The sequence below is a fragment of the Triticum urartu genome, chromosome 2A, assembly GCF_056163025.1.
Source record: "Triticum urartu cultivar PI428250 chromosome 2A, HENAU_Tu73, whole genome shotgun sequence".
NCBI lineage: Eukaryota > Viridiplantae > Streptophyta > Magnoliopsida > Poales > Poaceae > Triticum > Triticum urartu.
This window is the reverse complement of record NC_141874.1, coordinates 31,938,053-31,961,865: the sequence shown is the minus strand read 5'-3', so window position 1 is coordinate 31,961,865 and position 23,813 is coordinate 31,938,053. Positions and strand designations below refer to the sequence as shown.

Sequence of the window (23,813 nt, the reverse complement as noted above, 5' to 3'; positions counted from 1 at the left end):
CTAGACTATCAATAATAAGTGGCACATGATTTCCATGTTTCATCTCCCGATAAAAATAGTACGTACTGTAGGGAAAAGAAAATACTCTGAAATGTGCCCACCATGGGCTACGAAAATAATAGGACAATTCCATGATCGACTTCATATTCTTCCACGCGGCTTTCTTTCGAAAGACACCCATATTTCGGGTTCCCCTCTCTCGCCGGCACCATCACCAATTTGTCTCCTCTCCTATGGCCTTTGGGCCATTGATGTGTGGTGGATCCTGCCCTGGAGGGCTCATCACCACTATGAAAAAGGCCCATAGGTGAACTCAAATTAGTGGCGGACGCGGCCAAAAACCCGTCACAACTATTCTGGATATTCCACAGCAGTAGTGCCACAGCAGTAACGGGCACTACCACGTGCCCATCACATATATATAAGCTCTTCCAATTTGCCCACGTGGTGAAATCCACCAATGGCGGGCGCTGAAGTCACGCCCGCCACTAATTCATTAGGCAACAGTGGCGGGCCTAACGCATGCTCGTCCCGGATAAACTATATTAACACGGGACAAACTAAATTCTAGATATTTGGATGTTATCTGTGACGGGCCCTAACTGCCGCCTCCCGCTACTAGTCGACATGGCGGGCCTTTCGCTCTGCCCACCGCTGCTATTCCCGCGGTGATAGTTAAACCTTTTCAGCCAAAACCACCCTTGACTCGCGACATGAAAACCGAACCGCATCTGGAAATTGAAAACTCCCCCACTGTCCCGAACCCGTCGCCCTCCCCTCCTCCTCCATCCTTGCTGCTACCGTCGTCCTCGAACGTTGCGGCCAGCCAACCGATCCTCCGTCGAGGCAAATACCAATCCTTCCTCCACGTCGCGCTCAAGCAGTGTACATGTAAGTAAGTATGCACTTATATTTGATTAACATATGTTGATGATGTTAGATTCATAATATTAAGAATTTATACATTGTTCATGAATTTTAGGTTCTATTTATAGGTTGTAATCGAATGTTAGTTTTTAGTTGCATATTAGTATAGATTCACATATCTATATCTATACCACCATATAGTGTGCCAATAGTTTTAAATGTTAGCCATTGGATAGACTTGATCCAACGGTCGAGAGATTGCAAATCCGAGCATTATCATTCGTTGGATAATGTTTTCGACTCATAGGATTCTGCCACGTAGCCTTCTAACTGAACCCCCAACTCCATCATCTCATCTGTTCTATAAGCTTCTTTCCACATGCTTATTTGATTTATGTAATAAAAAGAGGCTAGAACAATATGGATTCTACAGAAGTAAGAACCAAGTTGGATGTAGTCCGATACGATTCTAGAAAAGGATATATAGGTATTTTTCCATGCTTCTATATATAGGGATGGCCAAGGCTCCTGTATATGTTGGTTCCCACGATTTACTAGCACTAAAAAAGTTAGCGTGCACTATTATTAGCTGGACTCGCTAAAATAAGTGGCACATGATTTCCATGTTCCATCTCCCGATAAAAACAGTACGTACTATAAGGAAAAGAAAATACTCTGAAATGTGCCCCCTATGGGCTATGACAATAATAGGACAATTCCATGACAGACTTCATTTTCGTATGGTGAATTGGTGCGGCGCGACATTCGGGATGATGAGTAGTACGTCTGATGTGTGGACATGGCAGTGAGTCGTTACTTCATGCCTTCATACAGTGTGATCGTGTGCTGTAATTTTCAAATGCTGCGAAGGAATTCTTTCAAGTAAAGTTGGCTAAACTTCAGCCAGCCACTTGGACTAGGGATTTGCTATCGCAGGCTATGCCAAATAGCGGCGGATCCCTCGCACTTTAGCCTCGCTATAGCGGGATCTGCCTCAACTCCTGTGGCCTTAGGGCCATTGATGCGTGGTGGATCCTACTCTTGGTAGTTGAGAGGGCTCATGCTTCATTTTAGGTATTTTTTTGGTCTGTTTGGTGTTTGTATCCTGCTCAGGAAGACAAGACAACGGCATCTAACAACTAACTATCAGGAATGCCAATAAAATTAATTGCCTCATTACACTGAGGTGATGTCAGCACACTACTTTGGGCAAATCCTTATGCCCACGCCCTAACAACCCTTCACGTGTTGGAGCTCTGCTGCCTTCTTTTCTTCTCTGCCCTAATTCTCTATCAGAATTTCCGCTGGTTGGCTCCGCCTGCCAGGTAATGAACATGCAACCAAATGATTCAAAAGAAATGTGTATTACAATATATATGCCCGACCAACATATCAAGAATCCCGACAACAAGATATGTATCTGAGACTAACACAATGCCACTTGTAGTTCAACAGGAAACAAAAAACCCTCTTAATTAAGATATAAGCTACAAATAGGAGTGTTCCCATGAGAACTACAAAGGGATCCCCAACAATGCCTCTGTTAAGTTTTCTTTGAAATCTCCCTACCCCTTTGTTTTTGTTCATTTCTTTATTTGTCTTGGATACCATGGGAGAGATCCCGACGCGGAGTACCAGAGAGAAAAAGACATCGAATGCTTATAAGAGCTCAAGGAAGGATGAACGGGGACATCATCGAAGTATGTCTTCTCCAAGGTAGAGGATCTCAACCTTGAGGAGCTAGGAACATTTCCAATTTCTCCCGCGAGTACAGACAAAAATTTCACATCGGTTTTGATATGAGCATACCGGCACATGTGGGCCACCACCATGATATCCATTATGGCATTATCACTATCTCAATAAATATACTTCTCATCCGAAATCAATCTGGATCATGTCCACTTTGATTGTGCCAACGAAAGTGAGGAGGTCATCTGTGAGTAGGGTCAACGATGAGGCGAAGATGGAAAGGATTGAGTAGGGTCTACTCCCGCGAGTATAGACAAAAATTTCACATCGGTTTTGATATGAGCATGCCGGCACATGTGGGCCACCACCATGATATACATTATGGCATTATCACTATCTCAATAAATATACTTCTCATCCAAAATCTACCTAGATCGTGTCCACTTTGATTGTGCCAACGACAGTGAGGAGGTCATCTGTGAGTAGGGTCAACAATGAGGCGAAGATGGAAAGGATTGTGTCGCTCAAAAGTAGAGGTGGCCCTTTTAGGGACCACTTAGTAGTAGTGCAGGTCTTACACCCCTGCGCTACTACTACTGCATAACCCGGGGGCACAACGGCGACCACTTAATAGTAGTGCAGATTTTAGACCCCTGCGTACTGCCACCCCTGCGCTACGACTATGCCTTACCTGTAGCGCACAATTTGCACCCACGCTACTACTACCTAGTAGTAGCGTGGGTCAAATAAGGGCGCCACTACTAAGTGGTTACCTATAGGGTTTTCCCTAATAGTGGATCTTCTTGATGATCTGGATGTTCATTGGAAGAAAGGCTTGTTAAAACTTCACAATATTCATTGTTGTGGTGGAAGACTTAATAAATTCACCTCACCCTTGAGGGAGGGTCACTCTCTAAGAAAGTTGTTGGGTCTGAGTGCCCCTTCTCTAGACAGCCAATTATCCTTGGGTCTGTCCCTCGATTCGTTTGATAATGCCTTGAGTCAAAGTATCCCATCCGTCCAACATGGCCCTCTGAATTTGTGTAGGATTATTACCCAAACTAGTTGAAAGGAATATTTTCCTTGCCAAATATTCTGCTAGCTTAATGTTTGTGTAGATTGAATATGCAAACTAATTTTCAAGAACAGAACATTTGGCATATAATGCATAATTTCTATTTGATCTTTTGAATCTTCTTATGTACACTACCTTTATTAAGTCATAATTACCTTATGTATTCCGTAACATATAACATGAGCGATAGGGGTAAATGGCACATGACTGGGTCTATATCATTTATAATTAACCGCCAGATCAATATATTTGTATCCCCGCTTTATGTTATAAAGCAAACATCATCACATACATTCGGACAAACCGATACAACACACACCACCACCGCACACAACACACACCCAAGACATGATACAAAGGTGTCGGGCACCGTCCCCCAATGCCACCGCCTACCAAGCTAACCAAAGATGACGAAGGATAACCACTTGGAGAGGACGGAGAACTCCAAGAAGAAATGAGGAGGGGTGAGACGGACATGAATGAGCAGTGACTCCAAGACAGTGCCTCCTAGAAGGGGACGCCCACGGATATCCGCCACCGCCCGATCCGTATGTCATGTTTTCACGTGGAGTCACATGCGAGGGGCCGAGAGCACCGCCACGGCGCCTTCATGAAGGATACGACGTCCACGGCCGCCATCGCTGTCGACCAGTACAAGCACTGGGCAAGTGATGAACTCCGGCGCTCGCACCCCTCCACGGGGAACGTAGTAATTTAAAAAAAATTCCTACGCACACGCAAGATCATGGTGATGCATAGCAACGAGAGGGGAGAGTGTGTCCACGTACCCTCGTAGACCGAAAGCGGAAGCGTTAGCACAACGCGGTTGATGTAGTCGTACGTCTTCACGACCCGACCGATAAAGTACCGAACGCACAGCACCTCCTAGTTCAGCACATGTTCAGCCCGATGACGTCCCTCGAACTCCGATCCAGCCGAGTGTTGAGGGAGAGTTTCGTCATCACGACGGCGTGTTGACGATGTTGATGTTCTACCGACGCAGGACGTCGCCTAAGCACCGCTACAGTATTATCGAGGTGGACTATGGTGGAGGGGGGCACCGCACACGGCTAAAAGATCAAACAGATCAATTGTTGTGTCTCTGGGGTGCCCCCTGCCCCCGTATATAAAGGAGCAAGGGGGAGGCCAGTCGGCCCTCTATGGCACGCCAGGAGGAGGAGTCCTCCTCCTAGTAAGAGTAGGACTCCCCTCTTTCCTACTCCTACTAGGAGGGGGAAAGGAAGGGGGAGAGGGAGAAGGAAAGGGTGGCGTCGCGCCCCCACTCCTAGTCCAATTCGGACCAGAGGGGGAGGGGCGCGCGGCCTGCCCTACGCCAGCCCTCTCTATGTCCACTAAGGCCCATAAGGCCCATTACTTCTCCCGGGGGGGTCCGGTAACCCTCCGGCACTCCGGTTTTCTCCGAAATCACCCAGAACACTTCCGGTGTCCGAATATAGTCATCCAATATATGAATCTTTATGTCTCGACCATTTCCAGACTCCTCGTCATGTCCTTGATCACATCTGGGACTTCGAACAACCTTAGGTACATCAAAACATATAAACTCATAATATAACTGTCATCGAAACGTTAAGCGTGCGGACCCTACGGGTTCGAGAACTATGTAGACATGACCGAGACACGTCTCCGGTTAATAACCAATAGCGGAACCTGGATGCTCATATAGGCTCCCACATATTCTACGAACATCTTTATCGGTCAAACCGCATAACAACATACGTTGTTCCCTTTGTCATCGGTATGTTACTTGCCCGAGATTCGATCGTCGGTATCTTAATACCTAGTTCAATCTCGTTACCGCAAGTCTCTTTACTCGTTCTGTAATACATCATCCCGCAACTAACTCATTAGTTGCAATGCTTGCAAGGCTTAAGTGATGTGCATTACCGAGATGGCCCAGAGATACCTCTCCGACAATCGGAGTGACAAATCCTAATCTCGAAATACGCCAACCCAACAAGTACCTTCGGAGACACCTGTAGAGCACCTTTATAATCACCCAGTTACGTTGTGACGTTTAGTAGCACACAAAGTGTTCCTCCGGTAAACTGGAGTTGCATAATCTCATAGTCATAGGAACATGTATAAGTCATGAGGAAAGCAATAGCAACATACTAAACGATCGGGTGCTAAGCTAACGGAATGGGTCAAGTCAATCACATCATTCTCCTAATGATGTGATCCCGTTAATCAAATGACAACTCATGTCTATGGTTAGGAAACATAACCATCTTCGATTAACGAGCTAGTCAAGTAGAGGCATACTAGTGACACTCTGTTTGTCTATGTATTCACACATGTATTATGTTTCCGCTTAATACAATTATAGCATGAATAATAAACATTTATCATGATATAAGGAAATAAATAATAACTTTATTATTGCCTCTAGGGCATATTTCCTTCAGTCTCCCACTTGCACTAGAGTCAATAATCTAGATTACACTGTAATGATTCTAACACCCATGGAGCCTTGGTGCTGATCATGTTTTTCTCGTGGAAGAGGCTTAGTCAATGGGTCCACAACATTCAGATCCGTATGTATCTTGCAAATTTCTATGTCTCCCACCTGGACTAGATCCCGGGTGGAATTGAAGCGTCTCTTGATGTGCTTGGTTCTCTTGTGAAATCTGGATACCTTCGCCAAGGCTATTGCTCCAGTATTGTCACAAAAGATTTTCATTGGACCCGATGCACTAGGTATGACACCTAGATCGGATATGAACTCCTTCATCTAGACTCCTTCATTTGCTGCTTCCGAAGAAGGTATGTACTCCGCTTCACATGTAGATCACGCCATGACGCTTTGTTTAGAACTGCACCAACTGACAGCTCCACCGTTCAATATAAACATATATCCGGTTTGCGATTTAGAATCGTCCGGATCAGTGTCAAAGCTTGCATCGACATAACCATTTACGATGAGCTCTTTGCCACCTCCATAAACGAGAAAGATATCCTTAGTCCTTTTCAGGTATTTCAGGATGTTCTTGACCGTTGTCTAGTGATCCACCCCTGGATTACTTTGGTACCTCCCTGCTAGACTTATAGCAAGGCACACATCAGGTCTGGTACACAACATTGCATACATGATAGAGCCTATGGCTGAAGCATAGGGAACATCTTTCATTTTCTCTCTATCTTCTGCAGTGGTCGGGCATTGAGTCTTACTCAACTTCACACCTTGTAACACAGGCAAGAACCCTTTCTTTGCTTGATCCATTTTAAACTTCTTCAAAACTTTGTGAAGGTATGTGCTTTGTGAAAGTCCAATTAAGCGTTTTGATCTATCTCTATAGATCTTAATGCCCAATATGTAAGCAGCTTCACCGAGGTCTTTCATTGAAAAACTCTTATTCAAGTATCCCTTTATGCTATCCAGAAATTCTATATCATTTCCAATTAGTATTATGTCATCCACATATAATATCAGAAATGCTACAGAGCTCCCACTCACTTTCTTGTAAATACAGGCTTCTCCAAAAGTCTGTACAAAACCAAATGCTTTGATCACACTATCAAAACGTTTATTCCAACTCCGTGAGGCTTGCACCAGTCCATAGATGGATCGCTGGAGCTTGCACACTTTGTTAGCTCTCTTTGGATCGACAAAACCTTCCGGTTGCATCATATACAACTCTTCCTCCAGAAACCCATTCAGGAATGCAGTTTTGACATCCATCTGCCATATTTCATAATCATAAAATGCGGCAATTGCTAACATGATTCGGACAGACTTAAGCATCGCTACGGGTGAGAAGGTCTCATCGTAGTCAATCCCTTGAACTTGTCGAAAACATTTTGCAACAAGTCGAGCTTTATAGACAGTAACATTACCGTCAGCGTTAGTCTTCTTCTTGAAGATCCATTTATTCTCAATTGCTTGCCGATCATCGGGCAAGTCAACCAAAGTCCACACTTTGTTCTCATATATGGATCCCATCTCAGATTTCATGGCTTCAAGCCATTTTGCGGAATCTGGGCTCACCATCGCTTCTTCATAGTTCGTAGGTTCATCATGGTCTAGTAACATGACTTCCAGAACATGATCACCATAACACTCTGGTGCGGATCTTACTCTGGTTGATCTACGAGGTTCAGTAACAACTTGATCTGAAGTTTCATGATCATCATCATTAACTTCCTCATTAATTGGTGTAGGTGTCGCAGAAACCGGTTTTTGCGATGAACTACTTTCCAATAAGGGAGCAGGTACAGTTACCTCATTAAGTTCTACTTTCCTCCCACTCACTTCTTCCGAGAGAAACTCCTTCTCTAGAAAAACTCCGAATTTAGCAACAAAAGTCTTGCCTCCGGATCTGTGATAGAAGGTGTACCCAACAGTCTCCTTTGGGTATCCTATGAAGACACATTTCTCCGATTTGGGTTCGAGCTTATCAGGTTGAAGCTTTTTCACATAAACATCGCAGCCCCAAACTTTCAGAAACGACAACTTTGGTTTTTTGCCAAACCAGAGTTCATAAGGCGTCGTCTCAACGAATTTCGATGGTGCCCTATTTAACGTGAATGCGGCCGTCTCTAAAGCATAACCCCAAAACGATATCTAGTAAAGTACGATTACGACGTTCGGACACACCATTACGCTGTGGTGTTCCGGGTGGCGTGAGTTGCGAATCTATTCCGCATTGTTTTAAATGTAGACCAAACTCGTAACTCAAATATTCTCCTCCACGATCAGATCGTAGAAACTTTATTTCCTTGTTACGATGATTTTCAACTTCACTCTGAAATTCTTTGAACTTTTCAAATGTTTCAGACTTATGCTTCATTAAGTAGATATACCCATATCTGCTTAAATCATCTGTGAAGGTGAGAAAATAACGATATCCGCCACGAGCCTCAATATTCATCGGACCACATACATCTGTATGTATGATCTCCAACAAATCTGTTGCTCTCTCCATAGTTCCGGAGAACGGCGTTTTAGTCATCTTGCCCATGAGGCACGGTTCGCAAGTACCAAGTGATTCATAATCAAGTGGTTCCAAAAGTCCATCAGTATGGAGTTTCTTCATGCGCTTTACACCGATATGACCTAAATGGCAGTGCCACAAATAAGTTGCACTATCATTATCAACTGCATCTTTTGGCTTCAACATTATGAATATATGTATCACTACTATCGAGATTCATCAAAAATAGACCACTCTTTAAGGGTGCATGACCATAAAAGATATTACTCATATAAATAGAACAACCATTATTCTCTGATTTAAATGAATAACCGTCTCGCATCAAACAAGATCCAGATATAATGTTCATGCTCAATGCTGGCACCAAATAACAATTATTTAGGTCTAATACTAATCCCGAAGGTAGATGTAGAGGTAGAGTGCCGACCGCGATCACATTAACTTTGGAACCACACTACTAGGAAAAGGGCTAAAGATAGGATTGACACTAATGGCGCACCAGAGAAGTGGTGCGCCACTACTATATACTAATGGCGCACCTGGTGGAGATACGCCATTAGTGTGGAAGACACTAATGGCGCACCAGGCAAAAGATGCGCCACTAGTAAAACAATTTTCTTTCATTTTTCAAACATACTAATGGTGCATCCTGGCAAAGTGCGCCATTAGTAGTTAGAACTACTAATGGCGCACCGGCGAAAGAGTGCGCCAGTAAATTTTTTTTTTTACTTTTTGGCAAAAAAACATTCTAATGGCGCACCGCTGCTGGGTGCGCCATTAGTAAGCTTCCCCCCACTCCACCTATTCCCCTTCCTCCCTTCCTCCCCACTCGACCTAACCGTACGCCCCCTCCGCCCCAACCGTACGCCGCCGCCATACCTGCACGCCCCCTCCGCCCCCTCTGTCCCCTGCCGCCGCCGCTCCGACCCCCGCCCCCGCGCCCCCACGCCCCCTCCGTCCCCTGCCGCCGCCGCCCCGACCCCCGACCCCCGCGCCCCCACGCCCCCTCCGTCCCCTGCCGCCGCCGCCCTGTCCCCACCGATCTCCGTCCGTCGACCATGGGAGCCGGCGGACCTGGAGGCCGGCGTCAGCGACGGCGGCGAGAAGAAGATGGCCCACTCCTCCTCCAGCCCGCTCCCCCGTCGGAGCCGCCGCACCTGCGGGGCCAGGACCCCGCCCAGTACCAGTACGACACCTTCCACCCCCCTGCCCCCCACCCTGACGTCCGCTACCAGGCCGCCCCAGGTACAGTTCCTCGCATACTCTTGCTTACCTCCGATGCTTATGTTTGGTCTGGGATACGATGAGCTCATGTAAATCGAGGTTTCCGCGGCACAAGGCCGTGCCAGCGATATGATCCCTGATGATGCACAATTTCAAGGCTGCCTGTGCACGATCAGAATTCAGAAGTCTCTGATCCAAAATCTGCCCGCATGATCCAAATTCAATCACTCGCCTTTTTATGCTCGGGTAGTAGTCCGATGACGAATTCTAGATGTAAATGGAGTAATGGACACTTGGCTTTAGGTGAACTAAAATTCAGCACCTCACCACATGGATTTCTAGGCTAAATGGGCCACTGTTGTTTAAATGGGCCACATGAATTTTGTTCTCACCTCATCTCAGTTTATACGGTGCTGATGTTTCTGTTTTTTTGGCAATATGATCTGCCTGCTGTTATTCTTGACCCAAAGTGAAATTGCTTAGTCCATGGGGATGTGAGAGCTTGCTTAGTCCCCTCTGTTTGAATGCATGCTTACAATTTCCTATGTCCGCAGTGATAATCTGAAATTCTAGGAGTGGCATGTTGGATTGAATTTGCCAGTTTCATTTGTTTAGTAGTAGACGCATAATGTATTGTGCTCCTCTCGGCTTGGTCATACTAGTAGATGTCATCTCCACTTTCTTCACCCATATGAATAAGCTATGTGAAATCCTATGCTGCTTAAGTACATGCTGGTCTGATTGATGCGGTCTCTGTGCAATGTTTTTATCCTCTGCTCGCTGAAAGTTTAACTCTTTGTTGCTGCTAGTAGTGGATTTGCTCCAAATTACAACTCCCAGAAAAATTTGGAAATTTCTGATTGTTTTTTGGTCATTTTGGGGAATTTACTGTCAACCTAGGTGCATTTGCATGTGGGAGCAGAAGGGCACTTTCGCAGATATGAGCAATATTTATGAATTTAGTTATTAATTGACTATCATATTTTGAAGTAAATGACTATCTTGATGTCGTGTCCTGATTACTGTTATTAATTGTAATGTACTGATATTACATTATCAATTGTAATGTGAGAAATCTACTCTTCCTTGTTTGGTCATATCTGTTGAATAAAGCCAAGTCTTCAGTAGCTAGTGTTTATTTCTTCAGTTTCGTCAGTTTCATCAGTTTCGTCAGTAGTAGTTTGAGATTGTTTTCTGTCAATGAGTTTAGCTCGAGTTAGTTAGCGCCAAGAGCGAGTCTGGCGCCCCCTCTGATCGCTCATGGGATGGCACGAGCGCCACGATCGGTGGTGCCGCGTAGTTAGGGGCCATGAGCCCGTTTCCTTTGCTGTACTGGAGAACTAGTACAGCAAACACAGGCCACTTTAGGGGCAACGATCTTCATCCGCGTAGTTAGCGGTATTTTTTAGAACACTTTTTTGATCCTGTTGTAGCAGCAAAACTTGTCAAACAACATATTGAATTATTGGATGAAAGCGAGGAGGAGGATGACCACGATGAAACTATGATGCAATATGATAGTGATGATGAAGATCACACTGGTCACAATATTGGTGATGATGACAAGTAGTTCTTATTATCTTCTGTGTTCACGTCTCTAGATTTTATCTCATGTGTTCACATCTGTCTTAATACCTTGCCTTTCCTTGTTCGGTTCTAGTGCATAAAGGTCTTTGGTCAATTGATATTTTGTGCTTCCACTACAGAAAGGTCTATGGTATATTTTGTGTGTCCTTTTCAAGTAAAGAAATCTAAATGTTATCTGTATAATACCTTGCCTTGTTTGGTTGTATCGGTTATACCTGTATGTTGTCCAGTAGGTTTGTTAGGTTTGATAGCATGGAAGAAATAGACAGGGTACTCCATATGTTTTATGATCTGTTGTAAGGGTACTAATTGGTCTCTTCTGCTGCTTATCAGAGATGGCGGGAAGCAGCCGCCGCCGCTCTACGACACCGCAGTACGAGTTGGATGCTTCCGAGTTCTTCACTATCATACTTGGGACTTCAGTATCATCCATGACGCAGGTATATAAAACGAGAGATCTCCCCTTCACCCATCTCATTATGATATCTGTTGTTTGCCTACATCACTCATTGTCCCAAACTGCAGAGGCTGCCTGACAGTTTTATGAACATGCTGTTGGGTGAAGATCCGCCAAATAATGTGAAGCTGCGACAGGCCGGCAGCGGGTTTCGCAGGCTGTGGGATGTGGAGTTGGTGATCAAGGAGGGCCACATGTACTTGTCTCGTGGGTGGGAGAAGTTCTACCGTGCCTACGACCTGCGGCTGGGGTACTTCCTTCTCTTCAGGTACGACGACGACGCCACCATGCTCATCGTGAAGGTGTTCAACGCGACTATGTATCGCATGCGCTACGCTAAAGATTATGATGCTGGAACGTTCTGCCTCTTCTTATTCCTCTACATTTGGCTTTGTCTCACATCGATTGTTAACGGTCATTGTTGCATTTGGATAGGTAATGGGAGCAGCAGCAGCGACAATGGCTACAGCCAAAGCAGCAGCAACCATGGCTGTAGCGAAAGCAGCATCGATTCTGGCTGTAGCGAAAGCAGCAGCGATTCTGGCAGCAGCATAGACAACAAGAAGGATGATCCGGACTGGAGTGCGGGAGAAGAGGAGCAGAGTGGGGATGAGGAGCTGCAGGATGACGATGGGCATCAGGCTGAGGATGACCTAGCGCTGGTGGTGGCTGACCAAGGGCAAGAGATGGTGGTGGCTGACCATGGGCAAGAGATGGTGGTCGCTGACCATGGGCAAGGGAAGGAGGTGGCTGAGGATGACCTAGCGATGGTCGTGCCTGAAGGTGGCCTCGCGATGGTGGTGGTGCCTGACAATGACCACGCACCGATGGTGGCCCCGGCGATCCCACAACTGGGCGACATGACCACGCCAATTGAGGTAGAAGACTACATCCCACTGCCTCCACCGCCTCGCCGCTCTTGGCGCATCAGGCTGAGGAAGGAGAAGGAGAAGAACAATGCATGAGAACTGAACTTTGTCAGGTATGTCAGATCTCCAAAATGATATATATATATATATATACTTAGTTACCTATGTTATCTCTAATATGCTTAGTTTCCTATAGGTTACCTTCATTTTACCTAAGTTGGCTCTAATATGCTAACTTAGAGCTTATATGCTTAGTTTCCTATAGGTTAGCTCCAAAATAACTTATGTTAGCACAAAATGATCAAGTTTACATAATAAGCTAATAGTCTTTTTCTTATTCTTCTTCTTTTCCAAAATTACATAGGTTAGCTTCATTTTACCTAAGTTGGCTCTAATATACTAACTTAGAGCTTATATGCTTAGTTTCCTATAGGTTAGCTCCAAAATAACTTATGTTAGCACAAAATGATCAAGTTTACATAATAAGCTTATAGTCTTCTTCTTATTCTTCTTCTTTTCCAAAATTCTTCTTATTCTTCTTCTAGTGTTCTTCTTCTTCTAGTATTCTTCTAGTCTTCTTCTTTTTCTTCTTCTAACTTCTTGTTTATCATTGTGCTGATTTGATTTAATTCACGGAAGCTTGCATGGATGGAGTGCTTCTTTTCCATTTGTGTTTTTATTTTGTATCAATGTGAAACTTTTGTGAATTTATGGATAACGGTGTTGGATGAACAATGTGAAACTTTTGTAATATGTAACAATGGAACTATGTGTTGTCTATGTATGTATATATGATGGAACTTGTGTCTTGGCTATGTATGTATATATGATGGAACTTGTGTGTTGGCTATGATTGTTATATGGATGCTTGTTGTATATATATGTGTTGGATATCTCATAGGTGAAATAGTGACCTGAGATTAAGAAAAAAATTTAAAAAAATTGTTACTAATGGCGCACTACCGTGTGGTGCGCCATTAGTATAGCAGACACTAGTGGCGCACTGCCTGGTGCGCCATTAGTATACCAGATACTGATGGCGCGCCAGTGGTGCGCCATTAGTAAAAAATTCTAGTGGCGTGATACTAATGGCGCACCAGTGATGCGCCATTAGTAGGCAAAACTGGTGCGCCATTAGTAGCCCTTTTCCTAGTAGTGCCATTTCCCACGCGCATCGTTACCTCGACCTTAGCCAATCTTCGCTTAATCCGTAGCCCCTGTTTCGTGTTGCAAATATTAGCAACAGAACCAGTATCAAATACCCAGGTGCTACTGCGAGCATTAGTAAGGTACACATCAATAACATGTATATCACATATACCTTTGTTCACCTTGCCATCCCCCTTATCCGCCAAATACTTGGGGCAGTTCCGCTTCCAGTGACCAGTCTGCTTGCAGTAGAAGCACTCAGTTTCAGGCTTAGGTCCAGACTTGGGTTTCTTCTCCTGAGCAGCAACTTGCTTGTTGTTCTTCCTGAAGTTCCCCTTCTTCTTCCCTTTGCCCTTTTTCTTGAAACTAGTGGTCTTATTGACCATCAACACTTGATACTCCTTCTTGATTTCTACCTCCGCAGTCTTTAGCATTGCGAAGAGCTCGGGAATCGTCTTATCCATCCCTTGCATATTATAGTTCATCACGAAGCTCTTGTAGCTTGGTGGCAGTGATTGGAGAATTCTGTCAATGACGCTATCATCCGGAAGATTAACTCCCAGTTGAATCAAGTGATTGGAGTACCCAGAAATCTTGAGTATATGCTCACTGACAGAACTATTCTCCTCCATCTTGCAGCTATACAACTTATTGGAGACTCCATTTCTCTCAATCCGGGCATTTTCTTGAAATATTAACTTCAACTCCTGGAACATCTCATATGCTCCATGACGTTCAAAGCGTCGTTGAAGTCCCGGTTCTAAGCCATATAGCATGGCACATTGAACTATTGAGTAGTCATCAGCTTTGCTCTGCCAGACGTTCTTCACATCGTCAGTTGCATCTGCAGCAGGCCTGGCACCTAGCGGTGCTTCCAGGACGTAATTTTTCTGTGCAGCAATGATGATAATCCTCAAGTTACGGACCCAGTCCGTGTAATTGCTACCATCATCTTTCAACTTTGTTTCTCAAAGAACACATTAAAATTCAACGTAACAACGGCACGGGCCATCTACCTATAATCAAACATAGACAAGCAAGATATTATCAAGTACTAAGTTCATGATAAATTTAAGTTCAATTAAACATATTACTTAAGAACTCCCACTTAGATAGACATCCCTCTAATCCTCTAAGTGATCATGTGATCCAAATCAACTAAACCATGTCCGATCATCACGTGAGATGGAGAAGTTTCAATGGTGAACATCACTATGTTGATCATATCTACTATATGATTCACGCTCGACCTTTCGGTCTCCGTGTTCCGAGGCCATATCTATTATATGCTAGGCTCGTCAAGTTTAACCTAAGTATTCCGCATGTGCAACTCTTTTGCACCCGTTGTATTTGAACATAGATCCTATCACACCCGATCATCACGTGGTGTCTCAGCACGAAGAACTTTCGCAATGGTGCATACTCAGGGAGAACACTTATACTTTGATAATTTAGTGAGGGATCATCTTATAATGATACCGTCAATCAAAGCAAGATAAGATGCATAAAAGATAAACATCACATGCAATCAATATAAGTGATATGATATGGCCATCATCATCTTGTGCTTGTGATCTCCATCTCCGAAGCACCGTCATGATCACCATCGTCACCGGCGCGACACCTTGATCTCCATCGTAGCATCGTTGTCGTCTCGCCAATCTTATGCTTCTACGACTATGGCTACTGCTTAGTGATAAAGGAAAGCATTACAGGGCGATTGCATTGCATACAATAAAGCGACAACCATATGGCTCCTGCCAGTTGCCGATAACTCGGTTACAAAACATGATCATCTCATACAATAAAATTTAGCATCATGTATTGACCATATCACATCACAACATGCCCTACAAAAACAAGTTAGACGTCCTCTACTTTGTTGTTGCAAATTTTACGTGGCTGCTACGGGCTTAGCAAGATCCATTCTTACCTACGCATCAAAACCACAACGATAGTTTGTCAAGTTGATGTTGTTTTAACCTTCGCAAGGACCGGGCGTAGCCACACTCGGTTCAACTAAAGTTGGAGAAACTGACCACGCCAGCCACCTGTGTGCAAAGCACGTCGGTAGAACCAGTCTCGCGTAAGCGTACGCGTAATGGCGGTCCGGGCCGCTTCATCCAACAGTACCGCCGAACCAAAGTATGACATGCTGGTAAGAAGTACGACTTATATCGCCCACAACTCACTTGTGTTCTACTCGTGCATATGACATCTACGCATAAAACCAGGCTCGGATGCCACTGTTGGGGAACGTAGTAATTTCAAAAAAAATCCTACACACACGCAAGATCATGGTGATGCATAGCAACGAGAGGGGAGAGTGTGTCCACGTACCCTCGTAGACCGAAAGCGGAAGCGCTAGCACAACGCGGTTGATGTAGTCGTACGTCTTCACGATCCGACCGATCAAGTACCGAACGCACGGCACCTCCGAGTTCAGCACACGTTCAGCCCGATGACGTCCCTCGAACTCCGATCTAGCCGAGTGTTGAGGGAGAGTTTTGTCAGCACGATGGCGTGGTGACGATGTTGATGTTCTACCGACGTAGGGCTTCGCCTAAGCACCGCTACAGTATTATCGAGGTGGACTATGATGGAGTGGGGCACCGCACACGGCTTAAAGATCAAACAGATCAATTGTTGTGTCTCTGGGGTGCCTCCCTGCCCCCGTATATAAAGGAGCAAGGGGGAGGCCGGCCGGCCCTCTATGGCACGCTAGGAGGAGTCCTCCTCCTAGTAGGAGTAGGACTGCCCTCTTTCCTACTCCTACTAGGAGGGGGAAAGGAAGGGGGAGAGGGAGAAGGAAAGGGGGGCGGCGCCCCCCCCCCCCATCTCCTAGTCCAATTCGGACCAGAGGGGGAGGGGCGTGCGGCCTGCCCTAGGCCAGCCCTCTCTCTCTTCACTAAGGCCCATTACTTCTCCCGGGGGGGGGGTTCCGGTAACCCTCCGGCACTCCGGTTTTCTCCGAAATCACCCGGAACACTTCCAGTGTCCGAGTATAGTCGTCCAATATATCAATCTTTATGTCTCAACCATTTCGAGACTCCTCGTCATGTCCGTGATAACATCCGGGACTCCGAACAACCTTAGGTACAAAAAAACATATAAACTCATAATATAACTGTCATCGAAACGTTAAGCGTGCGGACCCTACGGGTTCGAGAACTATGTAGACATGACCGAGACACGTCTCCGGTTAATAACCAATAGCGGAACCTGGATGCTCATATTGGCTCCCACATATTCTACGAAGATCTTTATCGGTCAAACCGCATAATAACATACGTTGTTCCCTTTGTCATCAGTATGTTACTTGCCCGAGATTCGATCGTCGGTATCTTAATACCTAGTTAAATCTCGTTACCGGCAAGTCTCTTTACTCATTCTGTAATACATCATCCTGCAACTAACTCATTAGTTGCAATGCTTGCAAGGCTTAAGTGATGTGCATTACCGAGAGGGCCCAGAGATACCTCTCTGACAATCGGAGTGACAAATCCTAATCTCGAAATACGCCAACCCAACAAGTACCTTCGGAGACACCTGTAGAGCACCTTTATAATCACCCAGTTACGTTGTGACGTTTGGTAGCACACAAAGTGTTCCTCTGGTAAACGGGAGTTGCATAATCTCATAGTCATAGGAACATGTATAAGTCTTGAAGAAAGCAATAGCAAGATACTAAATGATCGGGTGCTAAGCTAACAGAATGTGTCAAGTCAATCACATCATTCTCCTAATGATGCGATCCCGTTAATCAAATGACAACTCATGTCTATGGTTAGGAAACATAACCATCTTCGATTAACGATCTAGTCAAGTAGAGGCATACTAGTGACACTCTGTTTGTCTATGTATTCACACATGTATTATGTTTCCGCTTAATACAATTCTAGCATGAATAATAAACATTTATCATGATATAAGGAAATAAATAATAACTTTATTATTGCCTCTAGGGCATATTTCCTTCACACAAGGCCATGGTTGCCCGCCCACACCCGAGACGTAGGTTCCGCCCACGAACGCCACGCCTCTCGTCGCATGGGCCGCCGCCCAACATACAGACACCCCCAAGATCATCCAAAAGGATCAGCTTTGGACCAAGGGACACCCTAGACCGGCAAACCGCAGAATGTGTACCGCATTGAAGATCGCCGATGCTACAGCCGCCTGAACGCGTCCAGGGAAAGGCGGAGGTGGGGGAGCAGACGCATCCAGACCGGCACACCCTGTGCTGGTGACGGGGGCCCGAGCACGTCGGCGCCGCCCATCCCTCCAGCCAAATCTCTCCCCCCAGACACACCCCCCGGCCGCCCCGCCTCGGCGTCTAGTGCAGAGCCACCCAAGGCCACCGACAAAGCCCCATCTACCGACAAGGAGGGCCCGTCAGGACCGCCACCAACCCCCGAGGAAGCTTACCGGGGAGTCCAACCGCGTTGTCGCCGCCATCCAGCCGACGGGACGCCTAGAAACCGTGCAGCCCGCCCACCTGCCACCGCCGCCACGCCTCCGCCCCCGACGGGACGCCCGCAGCTCGCGTCGCTCCCGGCCCGCACCACGGCCCAGATCTGGCCGCACACCGACAGGGCCAGCACCGCTGGAGCCCACCGCGCCCCACCACACCTCAGCCCTTCACGCCCCCCCCCCTGCCCTGCTGTCGCTGCCGCTCGATCTTGGAACCTGCATCCGTTGGCCCAGGCGGGGGAAGGAGGAACACCCTGCCACCTCCCGCGCTGGCAGGGCTTAGTCCACCAGCACGTCGGTTCGGCGGCGAGGGGAGGGAGGCGTGAGGAGGAGGGCCCCGGGCCGGTGCTAGGGTCCCCCCACCCCTCGGTGCTCACAAGAGCGTCGCGGGAGGGGAGGGAGCACTATGTATACACACGCAAAATCATGGCGATGCATAGCAATGAGAGGGGAGAGTGTGTCCACGTACCCTCGTAGACCGAAAGCGGAAGCGCTAGCACAACGCGGTTGATGTAGTCGTACGTCTTCACGATCCGACCGATCAAGTACCGAACGCACGGCACCTCCGAGTTCAGCACATGTTCAGCCCGATGACGTCCCTCGAACTCCGATCTAGCCGAGTGTTGAGGGAGAGTTTCGTCAGCACGATGGCGTGGTGACGATGTTGATGTTCTACTGACGCAGGGCTTCGCCTAAGCACCGCTACAGTATTATCGAGGTGGACTATGATGGAGGGGGGCACCGCACACGGCTTCAAGATCAAACAGATCAATTGTTGTGTCTCTGGGGTGCCTCCCTGCCCCCGTATATAAAGGAGCAAGGGGGAGGCCGGCCGGCCCTCTATGGCGCGCTAGGAGGAGTCCTCCTCCTAGTAGGAGTCGGACTCCCCTCTTTCCTACTCCTACTAGGAGGGGGAAAGGAAGGGGGAGAGGGAGAAGGAAAGGGGGGCGGCGCCCTCCCCCCCCCATCTCCTAGTCCAATTCGGACCAGAGGGGGAGGGGCGTGCGGCCTGCCCTAGGCCAGCCCTCTCTCTCTTCACTAAGGCCCATTACTTCTCCCGGGGGGGGGGGGTTCCGGTAACCCTCCGGCACTCCGGTTTTCTCCGAAATCACCCGGAACACTTCCAGTGTCTGAATATAGTCGTCCAATATATCAATCTTTATGTCACAACCATTTCGAGACTCCTCGTCATGTCCGTGATCACATCCGGGACTCTGAACAACCTTAGGCACATCAAAACATATAAACTCATAATATAACTGTCATCGAAACGTTAAGCGTGCGGACCCTACGGGTTCGAGAACTATGTAGACATGACCGAGACACGTCTCCGGTTAATAACCAATAGCGGAACCTGGATGCTCATATTGGCTCCCACATATTCTACGAAGATCTTTATCGGTCAAACCACATAATAACATACGTTGTTCCCTTTGTCATCAATATGTTACTTGCCCGAGATTCGATCGTCGGTATCTTAATACCTAGTTCAATCTCGTTACCGGCAAGTCTCTTTACTCATTCTGTAATACATCATCCCACAACTAACTCATTAGTTGCAATGCTTGCAAGGCTTAAGTGATGTGCATTACCGAGAGGGCCCAGAGATACCTCTCTGACAATCGGAGTGACAAATCCTAATCTCGAAATACGCCAACCCAACAAGTACCTTCGGAGACACCTGTAGAGCACCTTTGTAATCACCCAGTTACGCTGTGACGTTTGGTAGCACACAAAGTGTTCCTCTGGTAAACGGGAGTTGCATAATCTCATAGTCATAGGAACATGTATAAGTCATGAAGAAAGCTATAGCAACATACTAAACGATCGGGTGCTAAGCTAACGGAATGTGTCAAGTCAATCACATCATTCTCCTAATGATGCGATCCCATTAATCAAATGACAACTCATGTCTATGGTTAGGAAACATAACCATCTTCGATTAACGAGCTAGTCAAGTAGAGGCATACTACTGACACTCTGTTTGTCTATGTATTCACACATGTATTATGTTTCCGCTTAATACAATTCTAGCATGAATAATAAACATTTATCATGATATAAGGAAATAAATAATAACTTTATTATTGCCTCTAGGGCATATTTCCTTCACACAAGGGCATGGTTGCCCGCCCACACCCGAGACGTAGGTTCCGCCCACGAACGCCACGCCTCTCGTCGCATGGGCCGCCGCCCAACATACAGACACCCCCAAGATCATCCAAAAGGATCAGCTTTGGACCAAGGGACACCCTAGACCGGCAAACCGCAGAATGTGTACCGCCTTGAAGATCGCCGATGCTACAGCCGCCTGAACGCGTCCAGGGAAAGGCGGAGGTGGGGGAGCAGACGCATCTAGACCGGCACACCCTGTGCTGGTGACGGGGGCCCGAGCACGTCGGCGCCGCCCATCCCTCCAGCCAAATCTCTCCCCCCAGACACACCCCCGGGCCGCCCTACCTCGGCATCTAGTGCAGAGCCACCCAAGGCCACCGACAAAGCCCCATCTACCGACAAGGAGGGCCCGTCAGGACCGCCACCAACCCCCGAGGAAGCTTACCGGGGAGTCCAACCGCGTTGTCGCCGCCATCCAGCCGACGGGACGCCTAGAAACCGTGCAGCCCGCCCACCTGCCACCGCCGCCACGCCTCCGCCCCCGACGGGACGCCCGCAGCTCGCGTCGCTCCCGGCCCGCACCACGGCCCAGATCTGGCCGCACACCGACAGGGCCAGCACCGCTGGAGCCCTCCGCGCCCCACCACACCTCAGCCCTTCACGCCCCCCCCTACCCTGCTGTCGCTGCCGCTCGATCTTGGAACCCGCATCCGTTGGCCCGGGCGGGGGAAGGAGGAACACCCTGCCGCCTCCCGCGCTGGCAGGGCTGAGTCCACCAGCACGTCGGTTCGGCGGCGAGGGGAGGGAGGCGTGAGGAGGAGGGCCCCGGGCCGGTGCTAGGGTCCCCCCACCCCTCGGTGCTCACAAGAGCGTCGCGGGAGGGGAGGGAGCACTATGTATATTTGTATACATGCAAGTAGGGTAGACATACTATCTTATATCTTATTTCGTACACCCCATCCAGTAGGCACTATTAATTTTTTTTCGGGTAGTAGGCTCTATTAACTCAATGTATCAATACAGTACAATGTACAGATTTATGTTCCACGTACTCCCTCCATTCTATAATTCTTGTCGTGGTTCTAGTTCAAACTTGAACACAAGAAATATGAAAAGAGGGACTACTAATCTAATATGATACCCCGCACGCTGTTGGGGAATTACTTGTGCAGGGAACATAATTTTGGTATATATCACTACTTTTTTCACAAGTGTTAGTTTATGTTGGATTCATTGCATCGCATGCGTATTTTGCTAGTGCGACCTGGTTTTGCAATAGTTTGTGACCAATAGTGTGCACATTTTACACAAATTCATAGACCACGGTTGCTTTTTACTCTTAAAATTTCCGGATTAGAAAAATATATTAAATGGGCAACTTTTATGAATGCTGACGCAAGAATGCATGTGGTGGCGGATATGCCAAAACATTTTTTTTCTCTGCGTGTGGACACCGTCAAAATGTCACTCACGACTTGACGAGGCACAAGAGAAGATAAACCCAAGGGGAGTCCGTTTCCACTTCCGGCCGGGCTCCGACCTTATCTTCCTCTCGGATCGGATGTCTGTACGTACAGTCCGACCTCAACTCAAAGTCTCAAACACCCGGAAAAACATGCCTGCCAAGATACCAATATATACAGCTGCGTACGTGCCAAAATCAACATCAGAAATTCCGATCTAGTCAAACCTAAACGGCAGGCAGCAGGAGCTTTTCTTTTCTGAGCAAATAACCGACTGCCCGCGCGCGCGAGAAGAAGCAAACACCGCAAGCTGCAATGGACGCCGTCGCCGAGGATGCTGTGGCATCTAGTACCAATATTCATCAGATACAGGAGGGTGAACTCGTGAGGGTCGGGCCGAAAGGCGACCATGGCATGGTGGCCAATCTCCCGGGGCTATACTACACCGGCCAACCTCTTCTCCCAGCTGCCACGTTCAGGATTTTCCGTGTCGACGGCACAATGGAGACCGCAGAGGCACGCGACATCACCATCATAGACAGGGGCTACTTCCGCAGTGGCCAGTTCGTCGTGTCGGCGTCAGATATTCATGGTCGGGTCGGCGTCATCACGGAATCCAACACCACGCTCGACCTCGTGAAGCTTGTCGGACACGGGGAGCCATCGGTCATGGCGATGATGACCGGGGTGGCGCCGGGATGCCTGCGGCGCGTCCGAGAGCTCTGCCTCGGCGACTTTGTCGTGTCCGGGCCGTGGCTCGGACGGGTTGTCAAGGTGCCCCTCGAGCTTGACGTGGTGTTTGACGATGGCGCCCTCCGCAGGGTCATCGGCGGCGCGCCGTTGACGAAGCTATGCCCAGTCGTGGCCAGAAACAAACGCATTTTTCACGACCGGATGAAATCGAGCTTCTACCCGGGCCTGCGTGTCACCTCGCCGGCGGACGGCTTCAAGTACTGTCGGTGGCTTCGTGGATACTGGAAGCCCAGCCGCAAAGTGGGCACCATCGCCAAGGTTCACATCATGGGAGCTCTCGTCCACTGGATCGCCTCTGCGCACCACGGCACCGACCCGCGGCTAGTCCAGGAGTCCGCTCCTCCCGCCTACCAGGATCCTGCCGATTTGACCTTCTTCTGCTCCGCCTACGATTGCTACTGGGGCGTCGGGGATCGCTGCTTCCTTCGAGACACACAAGAACAAGCACCGAAAAAGGAGAACACGATGCACCTCCACCAGAAGCTCCTCCACCTGGATGGGCGTAGGCGGACGCGGCAGAGGCAGCCGGCGGAGGTCGAGCAACCCATGAGCATCGCCAGCACCCGCACCACCGTCGACGTGCTCTGGCAGGACGGCACGAGGCAGAGTGGGGTGCCGTCCACTTGTCTTCTCCCCTCAGTCATACCTTCTCTAAATGCTGCCGATGTGAAGAGATTCAAGCAACTCGACTCTCAAGCGAAGAATATCATATGTGGCCATCTGAGCAAAGGACAGTATGACAGAGTGAGTGCTTTGGAAACAGCGAAGTTTATCTGGGACATGTTGTCCAAAGTGAATGAAGAAGTCTCAACTCAGCGTGACTCTCAAGTTGATGTTCTTCGCAATCTCTTCAACCGCTTCAAAAGACTCGACAATGAAAATGTTCAACAAACCTTCGATCGCCTCACTGACATCTCAAATGAGCTTCAAGCACTTGGTGCCACTGACATCACTGACCATGAGGTGGTGAAGAAATTGCTGAGATCGCTTGATTCCTCATTTGACACTCTGGCATTGATGATACAAGAACGTGCTGATTACAAGTCACTTGATCCCGCTGATATTCTCGAGAGGCTAAATACTCATGAGTTCCAACTTGCTGAAAAGAGAGATCTCTATGGTTCAAGCTATGGC

General features: G+C 47.6%; 2 protein-coding genes across 2 annotated transcripts; both read left to right on the top strand.

The window, feature by feature from the left end:
* Positions 1–11,735: 11,735 nt before the first annotated feature.
* Positions 11,736–12,296, top strand: LOC147983239 (B3 domain-containing protein Os03g0212300-like). The gene is made up of 3 exons (XM_087540676.1): positions 11,736–11,840; positions 11,926–12,215; positions 12,293–12,296. Exons 1-3 carry the CDS (start codon positions 11,736–11,738, stop codon positions 12,294–12,296), a joined length of 399 nt encoding a protein of 132 aa, XP_087396802.1.
* A 9,945-nt stretch (positions 12,297–22,241) lies between these two features.
* LOC147983238 (putative ubiquitin-conjugating enzyme E2 23) lies at positions 22,242–23,475 on the top strand. Its single transcript, XM_087540675.1, has 2 exons — positions 22,242–23,345; positions 23,443–23,475. Exons 1-2 carry the CDS (start codon positions 22,242–22,244, stop codon positions 23,473–23,475), a joined length of 1,137 nt encoding a protein of 378 aa, XP_087396801.1.
* The last annotated feature ends 338 nt before the right edge of the window (positions 23,476–23,813 follow it).